General features: G+C 45.3%; 1 protein-coding gene and 1 non-coding gene across 6 annotated transcripts in view; one reads left to right on the top strand and one right to left on the bottom strand.

Moving 5' to 3' along the window:
* Positions 1–16,764, bottom strand: part of Mroh1 (maestro heat like repeat family member 1) — an 82,818-nt gene that overhangs the window by 30,257 nt on the left and 35,797 nt on the right. For all 5 annotated transcript variants that reach the window (XM_036208796.1, XM_036208792.1, XM_036208794.1 and 2 more), the window contains 4 exons: positions 12,963–13,041; positions 11,383–11,496; positions 3,829–3,902; positions 2,134–2,253 (listed from right to left, as the gene is read on the bottom strand). In XM_036208796.1, the coding sequence (XP_036064689.1) occupies positions 2,134–2,253; positions 3,829–3,902; positions 11,383–11,496; positions 12,963–13,041 (387 nt within the window). The remainder of the gene's footprint in view (positions 1–2,133; positions 2,254–3,828; positions 3,903–11,382; positions 11,497–12,962; positions 13,042–16,764) is intronic.
* On the top strand, positions 6,378–6,481 carry LOC118597580. Its single transcript, XR_004946872.1, has one exon. It is a non-coding gene; the product is annotated as a U6 spliceosomal RNA (small nuclear RNA).

Raw genomic sequence — 16,764 nt, 5'->3', positions numbered from 1 at the left:
ACTCCTGAAAGTTGTCCTGTAAGGACACGTGTGCCTGCACTCACATACACACACACACACACACACACAAATACATACATACATACACACACATACATACACACACATAAATAATACATACATACATACACAAATACATACATACATACACACACATACACACACACAAATACATACATACATACACACACATACACACACACAAATACATACATACATACACACACACAAATACATACATACATACACACACAAATACATACATACACACACATAAATACATACATACATACACACACAAATACATACATACACACATACATACATACACACACATACACATGCATACATACAAACACACACACACATACACATACACACACACAAATACATACATATACACATACATACACACATACATACATATATACACATACACACATACAAAAATACATACATACATACACACACATACACACATATACACATATATACACACACATACACACATATACACATACATACACACACATACACACACACATAAATACATACATACACACACATACATACAAACACACATATATACACATACATACACACATATATACACATACACACATACATACACATACAAACACACACATACATACATACATATATACACATACATACACACATACATATACACATACATACACACATATCTCTCTCTCTCTCTCTCTCTCTCTCTCTCTCTCCCCTCTCCCTCTAAATCTTTTTTTAAAAGAGGAATTGACCTGTGAGGCCTGAAACCTTCCTTGGCAAGGCTTCCTCCAAAAGTGGGCTTATTATCCATGACCTCTAGTACTTCGAGACAAGCGCAGGATGGGCATAGCCTGTGTTTATTCTTTTTTTTTTTTGAGCTGAGGATCGAACCCAGGGCCTTGAGCTTGCTAGGCAAGCACTCTACCAATCTGTGTTTATTCTTTTAAAATATAATTTAAAAAAATTTAGGGGTGGAGAGATGGCTCAGAGGTTAAGAGCACTGGCTGCTCTTCCAGAGGTCCTGAGTTCAGTTCCCAGCAACCACATGATGGCTCACAACCACCTGTAATGAGATCTGGCGCCCTCTTCTGGCCTGCAGGCAGAACACTGTATACATAATAAATAAATAAATAGATAAATAAACAGACAAATCTCTTTCTTTTAAAGAATAAACACCAGAGTCCTGTCTGAGGTACCGCATATACCACAATGACAGAGCACAAGCGGGCGGCCACATGTGGTAGTTTGAATGAGAAATGTCGCCTGTAGGTTCCGGTATTTGAACACTTGGTCCCAGCTGGCAGTGCTATTAGTGGAGGTTGTGGAATCTTTAGAGGAGGAGCCTTGCTGGAGGAAGTGAGTCACTGCGGTAGACTAGGAGTGGTCTTGCCCCACGTCCTGTTCACTGACAGCTGTGAACTCTCAGCTTCCTGTTCCTGCCACCGTGCCTGCCACTCGCTGCTGCCTTTCCATCCTGATGGACTCATCCTTCTGGAGTCAGAAGCCCAAATGAACCTTTCCTACAAGTTGCTTTGGCCATGGTGTTTTTTCATAGCAACAGAAAAGTACTAACACATGTCTCTGTTCTGAACTGACCTTAGGACAAACTAGCTTTGCTAACTCCAAGAAACCAGATCCAGAGCTGGCAGCCCAAGAACTTGAGCATTCACTAGTTTAGTGTATAACTACTCCACCTTCACTCATTTCCTCACTAAAGAGCCCAGTACCCTGTACATACTAGGCAGTCACAATGCTGCTGAGCCATACACCCACCCACTACTTGCAGTCTACTTTATTATGTCTTACCTTGCTCTCCTTCAAAAGAAACTGGTGCTTGTTTAGTAATTTTTCAAATAGAAAAGAATCAAAGAGAATAAAGTTTCTGGCTTCTGCCTCTGCTTCTGAGTTGGTTACCTGCTGAGTGGACTCACAAGATCAGAGACCCTGACTCAGACCCCAAAGGAACCTCAGCCCACACGCAGGCATCTGCTGCCAGGCTGGCTGTTCTTGGTAGCCAGTACTAACAGTGCACAGGAGGTACACAGGCTGAACAGCCTGGCCTCCAACAGCTCCAGAACAGGCGGGTCTGTTGGCAGTAGTCCTTACCTCCTCTGGGGGCAGAGCACATTGCTGGACAATGTAGTCAACCATCACCTCTCCTCCAGGCTGCTCCAGGTAGCCATGGTGGGCCATGGCACTTATCACCTGCACCACAGCCCGTTTCACCTGCCCAGAAGCAAGAGAAGGTCAGGAAGAAGCACAGGGCACATACCTGCTTCTGTGCTATACCTGCACCCACATTTGTATGTGCACTGCATTTGTACCCACAGCTGTATCAGTGCCAATACTCACATATTCCTACACCACACCTGTCCCTACAACTGCACCTGCATCTAGACTCACAGACACATTGGTATGTGTATCTACACTCACACTTGTATCCACACCTGAGGTACCTAACACCTGGCCTCATGGAAGCTTGCTCAGCTCTCTGCTAGCAGCTTTTTAGCTACCTTGTGACATGTGCAGTTCTGCAAAGGAAGGCCTCTCTCTTCCTGCTTTCCCACATACATTCTTGCCCTCTTCTCAGCCCCTCAGAAGTAACCTCCTTCATGCACTTTTACCAAGCTTCATCCTCATGTCTATAAAAACAGTTCTGACAGGTGTCTCCATGACGGGTAAGGTGACCTGCTGATGTCCCACACAACCTAAGTCAGAAGCTCATTTTTTAGTAAAGGCGGGGACCTGTAGGGTCCTGGCCCCCGTTTTGGGTAACTGTTGCCTTGCTTGCTGACCTTGACCTTGATATCCTCCCTATGCTAATTCCCTGCGAGATTCCACCCTCCTGAATGCTTAAGGGATGTTCCTTGTCTATGTATCCAGCATATTGGGCATTAACAGCATAGATGCTGCAGTAGCTCTCAAGGAGGGCTTAGATCCTGCTGCCTCCAAACAAGATGGACCTGTTCAAGACAATAGTGCCTAGAGCACTGGAAAAGGTATACCTTGCCTAAAGAGGAATCTGACCTGTTTCCTAGACTCCTGGGAGCCCTTGAGATATCACATGGTAATAATGTCTCATGATCTGGGACCAGGGTCATCAGGTAGGAGCCTGCAAGCCACACGATATCAGTCTCATTTTCAGAGGGGCTGGAGGCTGAGTGTAGCCATACAGACAGCCCAGCACATCCACATAACTGGGCTAAAGGCTCAGGACTCTAAGACTAAGGAATGACCTTAGTTGGCAATACTATGTATGGTCACACATTGCTGCCAAGGTACTAACACTGCCCTGCCCACAAAAAGCAATGGGAAGCTGCAGGTTTGGGCACTCCTGAACTCTGTCCCAAGAGCTCTTTCCCAGTTGATTTTTTTTTTTTTTGAGATAAGATCTAATTGTGTAGCCCAGGATAGGCATGAACTCCTATCTCAGACTCCTAAGCACTAAGATTACAGTCATGTACCACACCCAACTCTTCGGCTGACTACTACATACATGCCTGTAGTAAGTGGTGAGTATACCAGCTGCCTGAGTTCTGAGTCCTGGTGAATGGTGACCCTCAGGGTGGTGCTGGAACCCTCTGGGCCTACGACAGATCCCAACCCTGAGGGGCCTTGGGTTCACTAACAATGTGGAAATGTAGCCTATTTATATGTGTGTGCACCTCTCTACTTGTTTGTACCCAGGGACTGGTAGGATAGGCACTTCTGGTGTTCTGACCACTCTTCTGTGGGCTGCTCAGGATGAGCCAAACTAACTGGTCTATTCCAACAACAGCCAAGCTAATCTGCCCACTTTACCTTATTGTTGGTGTCCAGAAGAGGGAGCCTCATGGAAGAGAGGATAAAGGGCTTCTTAACCTCCATTTGAGCAGCTGCAATAAACAAACAAGATGGCTTAGTCCCTGTCAACCAAGACCAGTCATCCTGCCCATGTCTACCTTGAAGTCTCGGCCTCAAGGGACCTGGCTGCACTCGGTCCTCATGTGGAAGGAGGACATGGTATAAGCCCATTGCTCTCAAGGAGAAAAAAATAACATTTTACCAACCAAAAAGTTAAAAGGGATTTTTAATTCTCTTTAGAGTCCTTGTGCACGAAGAACTATGCTCTCAAATCTGTGATGTTGAAATGCAGTGCACTGCAAACTCTGCAAGGCTAGGGGAAGCAGAGGGTAGACCACAGAAGATCAAAGGAATTAAGGAAACGCCACTCTTAAGCAGGAGCCTCAGAGAAAGCCATCTGAGACATATGTCCTGTCTGTCCTTTATCCACTGCTAAATGGTATCCCCACTCTGAGAGTGCTCAGTTCTCTGTACATGAATTTAAGAAAAACTCTTTGCAGCCAGGCGGTGGTGGCGCACACCTTTGATCCCAGAACTCGGGAGGCAGAGGCAGGTGGGATTCTGTGAGTTTGAAGTCAGCCTGGTCTACAAAGCGAGTTCCAGGACAGCCAAGGTATACAGAGAAACCCTGTCTCGAAAAACCAAAATAAAATAAAATTTAAAAAAGAGAAAGAAAGAAGCTCTTGGTATTGCATGTGTACTTGCCTGGCCAGACATAGCCAGCTTTTTAAGACAGTCAGTCACCTTTGGAAAGAGCTGCTCTCCAGCTCATTCAGAGGAAGTCATTATGGAAGCACAGTACTAGTAAGAGGTATTGGGGGCTGCAGGGGGAGGGCCTAAACCAGCACCTAGGGACAGATGGGATACAGAACACCAGAATACCTTCTGCTCAGATTGTGTTTTCTGTAAACCTCTTTTCTATAAAATATTAAATCTCAGTGGCTTACAGTTGGATAGACACTCAAGGTTCATTTCTCAATCTCTAGCCTGAGCAAACAATGACGTTGATGAATTTAAGGGGGGGGGGTGAGGGTGCTGGAGGGATGGCTCAGTGGGTAAGAGCATGTGCTATTCTTCCAGAGGATCTGAGTTCAGTTCCCAGCACCCACATAAGAAGGCTCATAGTCATCTCCAAGGAAATCTGACACTTCTGGTCTCTGTGGGTACGTACACTCATATGCACATATCCACAGACATATATAATTAAAAATAATAAAAAGAAGCAAGGCAGTGGTGGTGCACACATTTAATCTCAGTACTTGGGGAGGCAGAGGCAATCGGATCTCTGAGTTCCAGGCCAGCCTGGTCTATAGATTGAGTTCCAGGACAGCCAGGGCTACACACAGAAACCGTGTCTTAAAAAACCAATACTACTAAAAATAACAATAATAAAAAATTTTAAAGGAAAAAAGGAGAAAACCTAAGGTGGGGAGGGGCAGATGGCTCAGTGAGTAGACTGCTGAGTTCAATCCCTGAGACCAACAATTCCTCTAAGTGTTCTCTGATGTCTGCTCCCTCTTCACAGCACACACAGACTCATAGTAAACTAACTAACTAATTTAAATATATCTTTTAAAAAGCTAAGCAGTTGGCAGTTGAGGCGATAAATAGAAAAGTGGTTCAGGGTCGGGGATTTAGCTCAGTGGTAGAGCGCTTGCCTAGCAAGCACAAGGCCCTGGGTTCGATCCTCAGCTTAATAAAAGAAAAGAAAAGTGGTTCAGAATCTAGGGAAGTCGTGTCAGTGACTGTAATTGAAGTGGCATCAGAGTCACCAGACGGTTACCGTCTGATGTGACAGGTCTGGCGGCTGGGTACCTCTAACATGTTCCAGGTGACTGTGCTATTGATCTAGGGCTCCTTCTTGCTAGGAGTCAGCAACACAATCTTATATGTCCTAATACTGTTTCTTCTTCCTTTCTTTTTTTTCCTGTTTTGGTTTTTTAAATGATTTATTTTATGTGCCTTGGTGTTTTGCCTGCATGTGTGTCTATGTGAGAGTGTCAGATGCTCTGGAACTGGAGTTACAGACAGCTTTGAACTGCCATGTGGGTGCTGGGAATTGAACCAGGGTCCTCTGGAAGAGCAGCCAGTGCTCTTAACCACTGAGCCATCTCTCCAGCCCTCTTTTTTGTTTTTTGGGGTTTTGTTTGTTTGTTTTGTTTTTCGAGACAGGGTTTCTCTGTGTAGCTTTTGCACCTTTCCTGGAACTCACTCCATAGACCAAACTGGTCTCGAACTCACAGAGATCCACCTGCCTCTGCCTCCCGAGTGCTGGGATTAAAGGCATGCGCCACCACCGCCCGGCTATTTTTGTTTTTTTTAAGACTGGTTTCTCTGTGTAGCCCTGGCTGTCCTAGAACTCACCCTGTAGACCAGGCTGGACTTGAACTCAGAGAGATCCACCTGCCTCTGCCTCCCGAGTGCTGGGATTAAAGGTGTGCACTGCCACCACTGCACAGCTTATCTCCTAATACTTAAAAGAAGTTTCAAGATCGCCACTGCCCTATGTGCTGAATGCGATACACAGACTGAAACTGGGATGATACCCGGAGGATCAACACAGCCCCTGTGCAATGATGACACTTACATTTGTGAAGCACTCCGTATTTTCATATAGTGGATTTCACTTTTTATGATAAATTTTAAATGGATATATTATGAAGTAGTTATCACTGGATGTGGTAATGACTAACAGGAGACAGGAAGATCATGAGCTCCAAGCTAGCTGAGGAGGCTGCCATAGGAAGCTAGTGCATTCAAAGCCAGTCTAGGCTATAGAACAAGACCCTGTCTCAAAAAAAAGGGAAGTAGGGGCTGGAGACATGGCTCAGAGGTTAAGAGCACTGGCTGTTCTACAAGAGGTCCTGAGTTCAATTCCCAGCAACCACATGGTTGCTCACAACCATCTGTAATGAGGTCTGGTGCCCTCTTCTGGCCTGCAGGCATACATGCAGACAGAACACTGTATACATAATACACAAATCAATCTTAAAAAGGGGGGGGGGGGTGGGGGGAAGGAATAAAGAGGCTGGGGAGATGGCTCATCAGTTAAGAACTGTTCTTGTGGAGGACCTGGGTTCAGTTCCCAGAACTTACATAAGGCAGCACACAATCCCTAGAGCTCCAATAAAGCATTAAATGCTTAAACCTCCATGGGCACCCGCACATGAACTCATGAAGGCACATATACGTACAGATAATGAACAAACAATCTTTTCTTTAAAAGTTAGATAGGGAAGAAAAGTGAAGGCACTGGGTGCAATGCAGGTAATACACTGCTTGTGACAGTGTTCTCATTATATAGACAGTCCAATAAGACAGATGTCATCCTGATCCCAATTTCCCAAGCCAGGAATCTGAACCCAGAGGGCACACAAGCTCCCAAAACAGCAAAAGGTAGAGCCCAACACAGAGGGCAGAGGCCTCACAGAAACCCGGCCTTGTGCCCAGTGCCCCAGCCCTACCCCCACCTTGGGCCATGCCTTACCTCCCCTGGAGCCACCACAACCAAGCCTGGTAAGGGTCCAGGGTAGTAATAACATACAATGCAGAACAATGAGATGTGTACTGTAAAAGCCCGTCTGGGTTTTTTTGTCTAATAGAAATTCTAAATCTGACCCGAGGCAAATATACAGAGCTTAAAAGATGTTGAGGAACATTCATGACCTTAAAACCGAGATAGGAGGTTGGGGATTTAGCTCAGTGGTAGAGCGCTGGGTTTGATCCTCAGCTCAAAAACAAAACAAAACAAAAAAAACTTGAGGTAGGAGGCTGGGTAGTGGTAGCACACGCCTTTAATCCCGGCACTCAGGAGGCAGAGGCAGGCAGATCTCTGTGAGTTCAAGGCCAGCCTGGTCTACAGAGTGAGTTGCAGGACATGCAGGACAGGCACCAAAAACTATACAGAGAAACCCTGTCTTGAAAAAACAAAAAACAAAAAACAAACAAAAAACCTGAGGTAGGAAGAAAAGATGGTGATACCATGAAACTTCTGTGAATAGAGACCGAGGACCGTCGTCACCTGGAAGTGGGCAGCTTCAGTGCCGCAGGAAGGAGCACTTCACAGAGAGTATCGGTGACAGCCACACAATAGTCACTGAATTATGCCATTGTATAGTATGTCATTTTAGAACAAATAGAAATAAAACCAGGGCTGGAGATGTAGCTAAACTGGCAGGGTGTTTGCCTAGTGGGTATGGAGCCCAAGGCTGAATCCCCAGCACTGACTAAGAACAAGTGTGGGTGAACACCTGAAATCCCAGCACTAGGGAGGTGGAGCCAGGAGGAAGAGGAGCTCAAGGTCATTCTCAGGTGTACAACAAATTCAAGGCCAGCCTGGGATACCTGACATCCTCTCTTAAAAATCACCTTCCTGGGAGAAAAGCAGTTGTCAGAAGGGTTTTTGGTTTGGGGTTTGGGTTGTTTTTTTTTTTTTTTGTTTTTCGAGACAGGGTTTCCCTGTGTAGCTTTGCGCCTTATGTCAGAAGGGTTCTGTACCTCACCCCCTCAACCCTTGGCCTCCTGAACAGGTCCTGGCTTTTCCTCATCCTCTTCTCCAGTGCCTGGTAGACAAGTGCTACGTTGAAGAACACAAACCTCTTGTTAAGACTTGTCCTGTCGTTTGGCATTACAGATGTGCTACTAGTACAACAAGGTGAAGGCTGGCTGCCCAGAGAAATACATAATTTATATAAGAAAATAAATTTAATAAAGAAAAAAATCAAACAGAAAAAAAAATATCAATGGTCAGCTGTGCATACTGGCATGCACCTTTGATCCCAGTACTTGAGGGGCAGGCAGAAGCAGGTGGATCTCTGAGTTCGAGGCCAGCTTGGTCTACACAGTGAGTTCCAGGTCAGCCAGGGCTATATAGAGACCTTGTCTCAAAGACTGAAAATAAAAACAAAAATAAACTATGCATAGCTAGACCCTGGAACCTTAGGAGCAAAGACACAAAGGTGTAGATGAGGGGTTGGGGATTTAGCTCAGTGGTAGAGCTCTTGCCTAGCAAGCGCAAGGTCCTGGGTTCAGTCCTCAGCTCTGGCAGAAAAATAAAAAATAAAAAATAAATAAAAATAGTAAGAACAAAGGTGTAGATGATAAGGCTATATTATTCAAGACCAGAGCATCCGCTACTCACTGGGGTAGAGGTTCATGTGTGTTGTGTAAATTTTTTGGAGAAATTTAAAATGAACCCGTGTCCTACCTGGAACTCATATTGAAGCCCAAAGAATGGTTCATTCAAGTTCATCTTTAGATGACTAGGATTTCTCAGGGAGCAACAGACAACTATAGACAGCCTTATTTTCCTGAAGTTGCTATCCTGGTCCAATTTTCATGGCTTGAAGTCCACACAAGTGATGCAAACCTGAGCTCAGAGCGCTACCTAGTGTTAAAGCAACAGAGGTGACTATAGGCCCAGACAACATAATAGTAGTAATAAAACTAGAGTTTTATTAGGAAAAGTATGTCTATATACTCCATCCTTGCCCTTAGCAGGGATTTTTCTGCCTTGTTTTGCTACATGAAACAGCTAACTAGTGGCTTGCTGCAAAACAAGTTACCCTGGCTAGGATGCAAAGGACTGGCTCCACTACAATGGAATGTTTTCATCTAGTAGTACTAAACAAATGCATACCTACAACCTGAAATTCTGGTCCTAGACACACATTCGACTAAATGCGCACAGGAAAAATGGAAACAGCAGCGGCCTTCTTTAGGGTAAAAAACTGGAAGAATCTGCAAATTCATAGCCAGCAAATGAGTCCCTTGGAGATTAACTCGGTACAAACTTCATAGTTGAACTCTGTGATATATAAACATATCATAAACAGAAAACAGAAAAATAATTCAGATACAAAATGCTCCATACCATACAACTTCCCTTTCTTCACACAACATGCAAATAGTAAGATCTTCTTGTGCTGGGAGCTCCCCTTCAAAGACCTGCTGGTGGCCCCAGACCCTTTCCTTATTCCTCATTCAGGTGGGAAATAATGGGCTTGTGTTATCACTTATTGAGAAGAACAGTTACCATCTGTGCTGTTTCTACATGTGAGCTGTATTTCAAAATAAAAACTAAAAGCATCTTGAATCTGTATTTATGAAAGCAAGAAGCTCCCTAAGGTAGTTTACAGAGAGAAATGAAGCACACGATAGACTATCTCTAGATAGAGAAAATTCTGTTTCTTGTACGCAGACATTTCCATATGAAATGCCCACAGAAAGAACACAGAGGAAAAATGGAAAACAAGCAAACACAGAGTGGCTTCTGAAGCGCCCAGATGCAATGTGAAAATTAACTCAGAAGCTGGGCAGTCATGTTGCTGCCACAGCTGTTACACAGAGAAACCCTGTCTCTAAAAACCAAAACCAAACCAAAACGAAAACCTCAGAGAAGATGAGAAAGGTTTACCTAGATAGTCACGGACCAATGCTAAACTCCCCCTCCCTAAAGAAAGAACTGACTTTTTCAATAAAAATCATTTTACTGTAATGAAATCAATCAAAGCATCACACAGCTAGATGGAAGTATCTAGTCAAATGCTGGCCGTGGTGGTGGACACCTTTAATCTCAGATAGCCAAGACTATGTAGAGAGACTCCTTAAACAAACAAACAAATAAATAACAGCAGCTCTGCCTATCCTGAAATTCACTCTGTAGACCAGGCTGGCCTCAAACTCACAGATCCATCTACTCCTGCCTCCCGAGTGCTGGGATCAAAGGTGTGCACTACTAATGCCCAGCCCCACTAGTGAACTCTTAAATGTAAATACACACCCACACCTAAAAAAATCAGCACCAAAGTTCTGGTGCCTTAAGCTACTGCCTGGAAGAGCCCCAGGAAATAGGATCTACCTTTTTGAATCTCGTATCTAATGCCACCCAATGTGGCCCATGGTCATTGATTTCTGACCTCTAACAGGGCATGAATGAAACTCACCAAAACAGAAATGTACCTGTACACCTGTGATTACCTTTTGAAGCCTATTGTTAATCAAATAAATCTCCCTTAAAAGCAGGAAACTTGGGGCTAAAGGTGTTGCTCAGAGGTAGAACCCTTGCCCAGCATGTGTGGAACCCCAAGTTCTATGTCTGTGGTGGTTTGAAGAATGGTCCCATAGCCTTATATATTTGAATGCTTGGTCCCCAGCTGGTAGAAGACTTTGGGAAGGAGTGTGAGGTGTGGCCTTGTTGGAGGACTCACTAGGGACAGGCTCTGAGGTTTCAAAAGCCCACGCCATTCCCAGTTTTCACATGCTTGTGCATGTGCACCTGCTCTCCCTCACCCTCCACCTCCAAATAAACCTTTTCTTCTAGAAGCTGCCTTGGTCACGGTGTCTTATCACAGCAGTAACAACAAAGTTCAACTGTGCAAACCACCAAGGTAAATTACTATTATTAATAGTAATTCAGAGCAGGATGCTACTGTCATCTGTAAGATGGACATTATCCTGGTATTATTACCCTATGCTGGACACGGCACAGGTGGCCAGTCTTCAGGCACTCACCAGCCGAGTTGATGATGTGTCTCAGGATCTGCAGGGTACCCACACGGAGTCTCTCGTTGTTAGTGTCCAGCCTGGGCAGTAAGAAGGCCAGCAGTCGGTCAGGAGAGCAGCAGGCTGCAGGGTAACATGCATATCAGACACTTTCTAATGGTCTCTTTGCTCCTTGTTCCGTGCTTGCACCCTAAACTCCCCAGGACTGAGTTTGTAAAGTATCTTGGTCATTCTGGAACTGGAGATTCCCAGGACAGGGAAGGCAAAGACTCACTGTGGGGGATGCAGGAAGCTGGAACTCCCTGGCCATCAAGTTCACCCCAGTGTTTTCTTGGAGTGGTTGTATATAGGGAAGGGTTAGAGCACAGGGGGCTTTAACACCAATGGATTGCTACCACACAGTACATGTGAGACTCAGACCTGGGGTCACCAGGACCAGTGGGCTTGTTCCAACTTAATTCATAGGGAGCTCATAAGGGACCCCTCAGAGATCCTCCTGCTTCTGGGCTGGTCTGCAGATAGAGAATAATCTCCAAGCATCCACCCCTGACCCTGTATACAGACTTCTAGCCTGGACCTATTGCCAATGGGAACCTTCTGGAAATTACCTTGGTGAGTTCTCACCTTTGTCAATGACAGTAAAAAATTGATCCTCTCTCCCCCCACACTCTGGGCCAGCTGAACCAGTCTCTCAGCATTCCCTCCCTCCAGGCTCTAGGTGGGTGCTGATGTCACTGGTCTTCAGCAGCTGGTAAGTCACAAACCTCTGCCTGACCCTCCAGCTGGCAAGCAGGCCCTGATGGACTGCAGACACCAGGGACAGGGCTGGCGGGCCAGGTTTTCGCTGTTCTAGACCACCAGGCTCTAGTAGAGGCCCCGAAAGATGCTGTCACCTCTAGCTGGGGTCAGGTTAATGCCAGACTGATGGCCAGAGCCAAGCAGCCACGTAGAGGGGTGCACAGTAGTGGACTGTGGATGAGGGTCAAGGATGGACTGTGTGGAATGGGAGATGGAAGACTCTAGAAGGGAAGTGGGGCTGTAACCTTCGCTTCAGTGGAGGTCAAGGACTCGGGAGCTGTGGCTAAAACCAACCCTGCTGCAGGCCCTGACCCTCCCCAGCCTCAGCCACGAAGCTGTCTACTACTGTCCTCCTCAAAGAGGACAGCTGACCAGACATAATGGCATATGACCGTAACTCCAGTATTTGGAAGCCCGAGGCAGGAGGATCATGAATTCAAGGCCAGCGGAGCTAAAAGGGCCCTGAGGACCTGTTTTGTTTGTTTTTATAATAATAATAGTAATAATAATAATAATAATAATAATAACAACAACAACAACAACCACGCAGTGGTGGCACACGCCTTTAATCCCAGCACACGGAAGGCAGAGGCAGGTGGATCTCTGAGTGCGAGGCCAGCCTGGTCTACAGAGCGAGTGCCAGGACAGCCAGGGCTACACAGAGAAAGCCTGTCTCGTAAAAAGAAAAAGAAAAAAACAAAACAAAACAATAAATAAATAAATAAATCAAAATAAAATAAAGGACATAGAGGGCCTCTGGTCAGCCATGTCCTTGGAGGCTCCCTACTCACCCAGCACTGTGAAGCAGCGAAGCACCTCCTTCTGGCTGCTCATCACCAGGGGGCTTGAGGACTCCACGGGCACACAGATCTGCTCCAAGGGACAGGACAGGGGTGACGGGACAGACTAACTGTCATGTCAGGGCCCTGCTGTGCAATGCGTGAATGGCTCTACCTAAAGGTACTGGAAGGTATTTTGTTGTTGCTGCTTTTGGTGTTTAAATTTTTTTTAAAGAGTGGCTGGAGTGATAGATCAGCGCTTAAGAGGTCTGGCTGCTCTTCCCGGGGACCTGGCTTCAATTCTCAGCACCCACATGGCAGCTCACAACTCACTGTTATGACAGCTGCAGTGGACTTGAGGCCCTCTTCTGACCCCTGTGGGTACCAGGCACACACATGACACCCAAATAAACATGCAGGAGGGACACCAATACATGTAAAATAAAATAATTTAAAGATCTACTTTACTGTTTCATATGTACAAGTGTTTTGCCTAAATAAATGTATACATTCCTGGTGCCCCTAGAGGTCAAAAGAGGGTGCCAGATTCCCTTGGACTAGAGTTGCAGATAGCTGTGAGCTTGTGGGTACTAGGAATCAAACCCAGATCATCTGCAAGAGCAACAAATATTCTTTTTTTATAATTACTTTTTTATATTTACTTTTATTCTGTATGCATTGGTGTTTTGCCTGCATGCATGTCTGTGTGAGGGTATAAGATTTTGGAGTTACAGTTGAGCTGCCATGTGGGTGCTGGAAATTGAACTCAGGTCCTCTGGAAGAGCAGTCAGTGCTCTTACCCGCTGAACCATCTCTCCAACCATCACCACCACCACCACCTCCCCACCCCCCACGCCAGTCCCAGCAACAAATATTCTTAATCACTCATTGAGCTATCTCTCCAGCCTATGCTTTGTTTGTTTGTTTGTTTGTTTTCCGAGACAGGGTTTCTCTGTGTAGCTTTGCGACTTTCCTGGAACTCACTTGGTAGACCAGGCTGGCCTCGAACTCACAGAGCTCCACCGAGCTCTGCCTCCCGAGTGCTGGGATTACAGGCGTGCACCACCACCGCCCGGCTTGTTTGTTTGTTTTTCAAGACAAGGTCTCACTATGTAGCTCTGGCTGTCCTGGAACTCTCTATGTAGACCAGTCTGGCCTCGAACTCAGAGATTCCTCTCCCTCTGCCTCCCAAGTGCTGGGATTAAATGCTTGTGCCACCACACTTAGCCTGGTAAATTCTTAGCCTAGTCTACAAGCAAGTTCCAAGAGAGCCAGGACTACACAGAGAAACCCCATCTCAAAAAACCAAACCAAACCAAAAAAAAATTATTTGTATTTTATATATGAGTTTTATTTTTCCTACATGTATGTATGTGCATCAAATATGTGTCTGGTACCAGCACTGGATCTTCTGGACCTAGAGTCACAGGTTATGAGCCAACATGTGGATGCTGGGAACTGAACTCAGATCCTGTGGAAGAGCAGCAAGTGTACTAAGCTGCTGGCTCGCCAGCACCAATAACTTCTTTTTAAAAAGTATTTACTTAGAATCATTATTAGTGCCGGGAGAGGGGTGTATATGTGCTATGGCTGCGGAGATCAGAGAAGAACTCAACGCAGTCGGTTCTCTCCTTCTACCTCTATGGGGGTTCCAGGGAGCGGACGTGTCTTGCAGCTTGAGTGGCAAGCAGCTTCACTCACTCAGTTGTCTCATGAGTCCAGCAGCTGTTTCCTACTATGAGTTTCTCGTGTGCTGTTGTAGCTTTTCCATCATTCATTGGGCCCAATTTCCCCTCTACTAATGGAACATATAGATAACCTTCTGTGCTGACAGCTACGCACAGTCAGAACCCCAGTTCAAGCCTCTCTGTAATTATCATCATTGGCAGCAACCGGCCAGGTCCATCCCTGGATGGATGAAAGTATCTTATCAGGGATACTTCTGTACTCTCTAAGAACAGACTTAATCATCCAGGCTACCTGTGTGAGAAGGTCTGGCAGCTGGGCCAATTAAGCTTTACTTCCTCCTTTCTAAAGTCTTATTTGTAGTTTTAGATCTCCCTTAACAATTAACTCACTAAAGGGTTCCTACTTACAGGTACATCTAGCTTTGATGGAAGTTGCCTAGCCAAGTTGCCTAGCGACTGAGCACACTCCCCCGTGCCCCCCATCCCCCCTCCCCCCACCAGAAACTGTGGGAGCAGCGATAGCTTGGAGAGATAAGGGGCCAAGGGATAAAAGGCAGTTTTATTTTCAGAGCAAGGACGAGATGGAAAAGAGAAAAGAGAATAGAAGAACTAGATGGTAAGAACTGGAGAGGAAGGAACAGAGATGGGGAAGAACTATATTGAAGGGCTAGAAGAGAGTACCAGAGGAACAAGATGGAAGAAGAGGAAGAGCCAGATGGGGAAGAACAAGATGAAGAAGAAGGTGAGAAAGAAGGAGATGGGAGAGGATTCTGGATGAGAATCTAGATGGGGGGACTAAGACGAGAGAATTAAGATAGCACTTAGAGGACGGCAGATAAAGGTGGAGAGAAATCAGGCAAGAAAGGAGCTAGGCACGAGAGCAGAACTGAAGCTGTGTAGACAGAATTTTATCCCAGAATAATAGAAGTAGATGGACAAAAGAACTCGGTGTACTTAGATTCTTTTCCCAAAACTAATGCTTGCCGTTTGTAGCTTCTCTTCTGGGCCCCTGGGAAGAAGATTATTAAAGCTGGTCCTTAATATTCGAGAGCACTTGGATTCCCCAACTTTTGGCAATTTTTGGATTCTCCCTTGTGATAAAATGACTGTCAGCCAAACAGCCAGCCATCCTACCTTATGCCAGCACTGACCATCATGAACACTCCACAGACATCTTGAAGAAGCTATACAATATGCTGCTTGCTCTGGCTCCTGAAGGTACAGACCCTGTCAGAACTATTTAAAAGCTTACACTTGACTTTTTGTTATAACCTTGGTGAACTCTAGATGATCCTGCAACTACTTCTACCTGGACCAGAGAGGAAGCGGGTCCCCTGGTGGCCTACCAGAGAGGAAATGTTATGACAGGTAACAAAGGGCCAAAGCTATGATTCCTATGAACATAAGCCTTTATTTGTAAGGGAAGTTTGCTGTGATTGGTATAAATGCCTCTCTTCTGGCTATATATTACATGGATAAGTAAGCTGTTTGAATTATTTGTTGAGTCAGCCAAGAGAGACCCAAATGGTCTATGCAACATCAGGCCTGCTGTGGAATATTTCTTTAACTGTGTAAAGGTGCATTACATTTGTTTATGCTATATTTGTTTAACAGTGTAAGGATGTGTGTTTAATTATGTAAAGATGTGTTACATTTGTTTATGCTTCATTTGTTTAATTATTTAAAGATATGTTACATTTATCTCACCTGACCTGCCTAAGGCACCTGATTGGTCTAATAAAAAGCTGAACAGCTGGGGTTGGGGATTTAGCTCAGTGGTAGAGCGCTCACTAGGCCCTGGGTTCGATCCTCAGCTCCACATACAAAAAAAAACCCAAAAAACAAAAAGACAAAAAAACCCCAGCTGAACAGCCAATAGCTAGGCAGGAGAGGGAGGACAGGCAAGGCTGGCAGGCAAAGAGAATAAATAGAAATCTAGGGTGAGAAGGAAGAGGAGGAGGAGGAAAAGGAGGAGAAGGAAGAGGGGAGGAGGAGGAGGAGAAGGAGGAGGGAGACGCCCAGGGCTAGAAGCCAGGCAGGCGCCAAACAGACGTGAGAAGCAGTTAAAGTAAGATATACAGAGGAAAGAAAAGTAAAAAGCCCTGAGGCAAAAGGTAGATAAACAA

Source organism: Onychomys torridus, chromosome 16 (assembly GCF_903995425.1).
Source record: "Onychomys torridus chromosome 16, mOncTor1.1, whole genome shotgun sequence".
In the NCBI taxonomy this organism is placed as follows: Eukaryota; Metazoa; Chordata; class Mammalia; order Rodentia; family Cricetidae; genus Onychomys; species Onychomys torridus.
This window is presented reverse-complemented; position numbering and strand designations above follow the sequence as displayed.